Below are 6,409 nucleotides of genomic sequence, written 5' to 3'. Positions count from 1 at the left end.
GTGACTGACCGATAGGGAACGTCTCGGTTACATATGGTAACCCTCGTTCCCTGAGGGAGGGAACGGAGACGTAGGTCCCGTCGCCACATCCGCTGCCGCCCGCCGGGGCGGCCAGCTTTCTCAGGCTTGGCTCCTCAGCAAAAAACTAGTGTGCAATCGCACCAGCTGCTCGTTTATACCCGTGCTAACGAGGGCGCGCAGCTGATACAAATGATTGCACGCCAATGTGTATTGGCTTGTTTTAGTTTCACTCGAAGTAGATTGGCCTCTCTAGCGAGATTCCTATTGGTCAGTCATGACCTACGTCTCCGTTCCCTCCCTCAGGGAACGAGGGTTACCATATGTAACCGAGACGGCATGCAATATGACTGCTGTGTATGACTTGTATAAAAAATTTTTTTTAATTATCAATTTTTGTACAATTTTCTCATAATATGATTTCTTAGTGATATTCCATTTAAACATTTCATCTGAGGCAGAAGCTAAAGTGTTTTCAAGATGCTCGTTTGTGTTGCTGTTGTGACAATGGGGTCAGGTACATATTTGTGTAGGGATGCCAAAACGAGTCCCCTTTTGACAATATTTAGTGATTTGTATATATATAAAGAAATAAATAGGAATTGGTATGTTTTGAAAGAGACTGAATTTAATAAATGAATTATAAATCCAATCAATCAAAAAGTCCAATCCACTTACAAAACAGTGAATGCCCAAATAAAAGCTCAGATACATTCATAACGCAAAATCACTTATTTATTTCTCAGCAGTAGCAAATGGAATCAATGACACAATTGAAAAGGTCAAAGATTAGCATTCAAAAGTAAAGAGTGGGGAAAGGAGGGGGTGTTTTAGAAGCTTTGGTTGGGGTTTGGGTTGGGGGGTAGGGGTGAGGGATTGCTGGGAACTTAGTTAGAGGGTTGAAATGCCCCTCTTGGGTGATATTGCATGTCACGGATGCGCCTCACAGATTGGATCTGAGGAAGCAGGGCCCCAAACTCAGAACACTCCTTAAACTCTCCTTTCTTAAACAAATACTGGTAGCCTCTGTATCCTGGGTACTGATAGCCCACCCAGCTGTAATGGAGATTAAAACAAGAAGTGAAGCAAAACTGTTATTATAAAGGAGAACATGGAAAGTATCAGAAACTGTCCCTGATGTGAGATTAATGTAATATGTCAGCGATATTTTTAGGTTTGACTCACGTGCCACTCTGCACACGAACTGAAGAGACTTTCTCATGGTATCCATGAGCGTGAAAGCTGGGAACATCATCATCTACGATCTCAATCTTCCTCCCAGCAAAGTTTGGGTTCTCGTAGAGTACGATCTTGTGTTCCTGGCTGTCCTATGGGGACATAAGAAGTTTAGAAAAGTATATTGAAAGAACCCCTTTGGGACAAATCAATATACACATTTGGACATGCTTGACTGAATTGATGAAACTGTGATCATAAAAGATCTAAAGGTGTATTCATAAACGCTTCTTTCCAAAACTACTTTAAATATATATATATATATATATATATATATATATATATATATATATATATATATATATATATATATGTATATATATATATATATATAGGCAGCAACTCTTTTTACAGGATGTACCTCAAGGACACGTAGAACCTAAAATTTGACTTAGCTTAGACTTGTTTAAAATGTTTACATAATTTATCAACAATTTGCATTTTATAAGTTTTAAAATGACCTGACTGTTATTCTAAAATGTATAATCTACTTATAATGTAGAATAAGTGTGCAAAATGTTGACTGGTAGCTTAATTTACAGGACAATGACATTTCATAACTCTGCTGCTATTTATTAGTTACCTCTTTAATGGGGCGGAAGGCGACGATGCAGTCACTGCGTCTGCTGTTGGTCCAGGCGTCCCAGCGAGGATACTCACCCTTCTCAAACACATACTGTTCCCCCTTACAACCGGGTAGCTCATATCCCACCCACCTAGAACAAAAAGTGAACTTCTTTGTCATGATTTCTCACTCAGTCAATTAACAATGTCCCAGTGCTAATTTAACAGCACTGAGACATTTCATACTTTGTATCACTCCGCTTGTCTGTGCTTGTAGTGTTCCAGAAAAGACTCTGAGTTATAATGAATTGTTTCATGATGTCTGGGACAGGGTTGCCAGATATGTGTAACAAAATCAGCCCATTAGCCAATCAAAATGCTTCCAAAGACTGTTTAAACAAATCCAAATACGACAACTCAAAATATGCCACTCTTATACCTAAACTATATATTTTACGTCACAATTACGCATTTTACAACTATAAAATCATTGTTTTGTAGTAATCATAATCAGTCTGTTTTAATAAAAAAATTATCTTACCTTAATACTGACATCCTTTGGTGGGGTTGGTAATCCTTTATTTTGTATCTTTTTCAAAAATAAACAATTTACATTGTGTAATCTAAACTAAACATTTCAAGATATTGAAAATGCTTCCATAAATGACATGATAGTTGTTTTTTTTATTTGTTTTTTTTTATACTAGGAACAATCCAGATTTGCCAATCTGGTACCAGTGCTACTCCCTCACAAAATCCACCTGGCATATCATCTAAAGAATTTTATCATTGTTAGAACATAAGTTGTTTTCAATACAAGTATTTCTGTCAAATATAGTGAATGCAATATGTCAAGCCCAATTTCGCGGTAAAATGGGAATGTTTTCTCTTAACTCCAGGACCACTTAGTGCCAGGACCAGGACCGTTTTCTCTAGTGAAATTGAAAAACCGAGGTGGAATATTTGAGCTGTTGCTTCGGTCCTCATAATTATTTCTTGTCCATGTGTTGCATCGTACCAAGTGAAGCTTGAAGCTATCGCTTCGTTTGAATTCATTTTCCTTGGTAGCGGAACAAAATAACCATGCAAATTGAACTTTTATGTTAGTGTTTAAAATGTCAGTTACTCAATATTAACTTCTTGTTAATTGCATTTAATGCAATATTGCTTTTGCATTCAGCTGTTTTTCTTCTCACACAAACTCACGGTCCACACAGCACCAGTATTGAGCCCACTTTCTCCACGTCCGCCTCCTGGAGGTTGTTACAGGGCCCAGTCAGCTCATGACAGCGTCCTTGAAAGTTTTCCTGTTCGTAGATTACCAACTTTGAAGGAAGAGAGAGTATAAATGAAGATAAGTAGGAATAACAGATAAGTAACACACACCACAGGTACTCTGAGTCTGACGACGTGTTTGTACCTTGAAGGCACTGGCAACTGGTTGATTTTGCTTAGTTGCAGGGTTCTGGTAATCAGTTGCCATTGTGAACCAGGATGGGTGTGATGAGCTTTGTTCAGAAATCAAATTAGGAATAGAGTAGGAAGCAAGCTATAATTATTAGTATCGAGAGTGTAGATGACTGAATATTGCAAAAGCATAACAGTCTGCATGAATGACATGGCTGAGTTATATACCATACTTAAGTATATAAAACGGTGGAGATGAAAATAACACAATAACAATAACAAAGCATATGTATGTCTTACCAGCTCTGGGGTGTGCCAGTCGCTGTGTGGTGGCATCAGCGGCTCAATATATATCGGAAGCTCAGGGGCGGAAACACTCTCAAAACATATCTCTCTCCAGAACACGCTCATAGTCAGGTCCTAATAGGCTGACCGGATGGCACTGGGAGGGTTGAAGAAGTGCCAGCCAAACATCCTAACCCTCGCCATCCTACCCTCCCTTTTCTTTTGATACCCCACAAAGTTATTTCATTAGTTGTCAGTTTTCACCCAGCCATGCTTTGTTCCATATCCCTTGATTCAGCACAACCTGTGCCAAGAGTCCAGGACCTAAAACAAGAGTGACGGACTTTGGATGTGGAACTGAAAGAGAGAGGCAGATGCATCTTTGCTATTTAGAATTACTGTGAATCTTGTGAAAGTTTGTCACTAAATGTGTTTCAGGTAATATTATTTATATATATATATATATGTGGCGCATATTTTGAATCCACCTTGCTGTTAACATTGGTGCTGCATTACAAATAAACTGTTCTGTTGCTTCCCAGGATAAACACAATAGAAAAAATACATACAATTAAAATATAGCACAAATTAAAACATTAAGAGGTCATAAACATTAAAGAGGCAATACAATATCAGTTGGTAATTAAAATAAAATGAAAAGACAGATTCTATGTTGATAAATGTAAGTCTATTTAAATGGGGCTTAAAAAGAGAGATATATGATATCCCAGTGGAGGCTTATACAGGCCTTTACTGCAAAGGCTCTATAGCAGTGGTTCTCAACCAGGGGGCTGGGGCCCACTAGGGCACCTCAGAAAACTGCTAAATGGGCCTCAGTTTAAGTTGATGTTTGATTCTGAACTGTGTCAGTGAATACATTCCTGAATTTAATTTTTGCCTCATATGTAAGGATTGTAAAAGGCTGGCCAACGAGACTGTGTTGCAAAAGCCTTGTTGATTTGTGTTCCTGAATAAACTCCCACACCTTAATTCATACCTGCTCTCCTCCAGTACCATTAACTAGAAGTCCATCCAGAGAATAATCCATTCATGATCACAAGGAAGATTAGTCCATACACAATGAGCAAAGTAAGTATCCCTTACTATGTCAGTGGACAGACGAAACCTAAGGGTGTGTCCAAAATCCCCACATATTCCTTCAAATAGGGCACTATTTGAGGGGACAGACATTCGTAGTGTGGGGACACTCATTTAATACCACAATGCACTGCAATAACGAGTGTACAACCGATGTATACTCAACGTCTAGAGAATACCAATATAGCACTGTGAGAGTCACACGCTGTAAGGCCTGCCCAATCGGTCCAACAACAGTTTCCGTTAAGCGGGTGAAGGTTTGCTGCGCGTTTCTGTCTTTTCATCGTGGCAAATTAATTTAATTCCAATTAAACTTTTGTCTGACTCCATTTTATCACAACCTCAAATTTAGGTTAGTATGCCAATTGGTTATTGATCATTTATATAATAGTTTAGCCACACATTTGATTATTCTATTTAACTCTTTACTCTTAGTGTGGCAAAGTAGCACAGGGTCCTCGCACCGGCCGTTAATATTATGCGGGCCGACGATTACAAACTAGAGTTTCTGGTCACTCGGAAACGAAGGTAATTGGCTATATCTTAGGCGGTTGCATTCATGCTTACTCAATCTAACATATTTTGTAATAGCCCCCTGTGGTCAGTATACACTTGAATTAAAGCAGAGGTCTTCAATCCTGCTCCTGGAGGGCCACTGTCCTGCAGAGTTTAGTTCCAACCTGCTTCAGCACACCTGCCTTTGTATATTCAAGCGATCCTGAAGAGCTTGATGAGCTGATTCAGGTGTGTTTGATTAGGGTTGGAACTAAACTCTGCAGGACAGCGGCCCTCCAGGAGCAGGATTAAAGTAACGTTTACTCTAGACAGAGGTCATGGCCACTACTACAGATATAAGTCGACCAATATTACTTCTCTGATAGTAGCTTTGGTTTGGTCATGCCATGGTTTCCCACGTAGGCCTACACTTAACTAAAGTAGCATTAAATTAAACAGATAAGACTCACCCTATTTAGGTTGGTCGAGCAACATTTAGGTCCAAAACGTAAAATCCCATTTTTGCCTTTACAAAACCAGGTACACTTGAATTAGTGCCAAAATATTAGCCGGAACTCTAAAATCACAGTTGGTGTACCCTATGCTCCACTCAAAACTGGACGTTAATCTGTTCCTTATCTAATTTGTAGGGAAAACAACGTTCGAAAGGGGGGATGTGTAGCGTCTGGTCCAATCAGACACACAAATTATGAATCATATTTAATGAATAATCCAGCAAACTCACTCTCCCACAAAAGGTCTGTGAACCATCCCCAAAAACTGCAACTAACATCCGAAATGCAGCTAACATCGGGCCTCTGGTTACAGAGGAAGACTTATAAGGTTTAGACTCTTAGATTGGACTCTCACTTAATTATTTTTGAAAAGGACAGATAAACCATTTTAAACCCATATATTCTATATAAGCACTTAGAAAATGTATAAACGTATACAACTTTCCCATCTCAGGATTGTCCTTTTATAGGGATATAGATATAACTTTTCTATGTAATAATTCAAACTCTTTTGGATAATGTTTCAGAATTGTATACTATGGTTAACCAACGCATTCTCATCCTTTGGCGTCATATGTGACGCCATATGACAAAACGGCGAAATACTACGCACATGGCACCCTTTATCGTCAATATAACACGCACTGTGATGGGTAGGTTTAGGTGTGGGGTAGGGTCTGCGTCTCATATTCACGCTAAAGGATGCCAGTCAACTTTATGACGCCTTGGGTTCGCGTGTTATATTCACGCTAAAGGGTGCCATGTGCGTAGTATTTCGCCGTTTTGTCATA

General features: G+C 39.1%; 1 protein-coding gene across 1 annotated transcript; it reads right to left on the bottom strand.

Annotated features, from left to right (window-relative positions):
* Positions 1 to 889: 889 nt before the first annotated feature.
* crybb2 (crystallin, beta B2) lies at positions 890 to 3,424 on the bottom strand. The gene is made up of 5 exons (XM_077224115.1): positions 3,239 to 3,424; positions 3,025 to 3,143; positions 1,838 to 1,970; positions 1,204 to 1,346; positions 890 to 1,074 (listed from the first exon to the last, which is right to left on the bottom strand). Exons 1-5 carry the CDS (start codon positions 3,299 to 3,301, stop codon positions 906 to 908), a joined length of 627 nt encoding a protein of 208 aa, XP_077080230.1. The 5' UTR covers positions 3,302 to 3,424; the 3' UTR covers positions 890 to 905.
* Between the last annotated feature and the right edge of the window lie 2,985 nt (positions 3,425 to 6,409).

The sequence above is a fragment of the Siphateles boraxobius genome, unplaced genomic scaffold (assembly GCF_051911475.1).
Source record: "Siphateles boraxobius isolate OS27281-9 unplaced genomic scaffold, OSU_SipBor_1 9, whole genome shotgun sequence".
Lineage (NCBI taxonomy): Eukaryota > Metazoa > Chordata > Actinopteri > Cypriniformes > Leuciscidae > Siphateles > Siphateles boraxobius.
The sequence above is the reverse complement of the archived record's forward strand: the minus strand, read 5'-3'. Positions and strand labels throughout refer to the sequence as shown.

Coding starts and splice junctions, on each gene's coding strand:
- crybb2 (XM_077224115.1), bottom strand. CDS start 3,301: ATGGCAACTGATTACCAGAACCCTGCAACTAAGCAAAATCAACCAGTT. Junction 1,971..3,024: donor ATACTGGTGCTGTGTGGACC/GTGAGTTTGTGT, acceptor TTTTTGTTCTAG/GTGGGTGGGATATGAGCTAC. Junction 1,075..1,203: donor GTTCGTGTGCAGAGTGGCAC/GTGAGTCAAACC, acceptor TCTCCATTACAG/CTGGGTGGGCTATCAGTACC.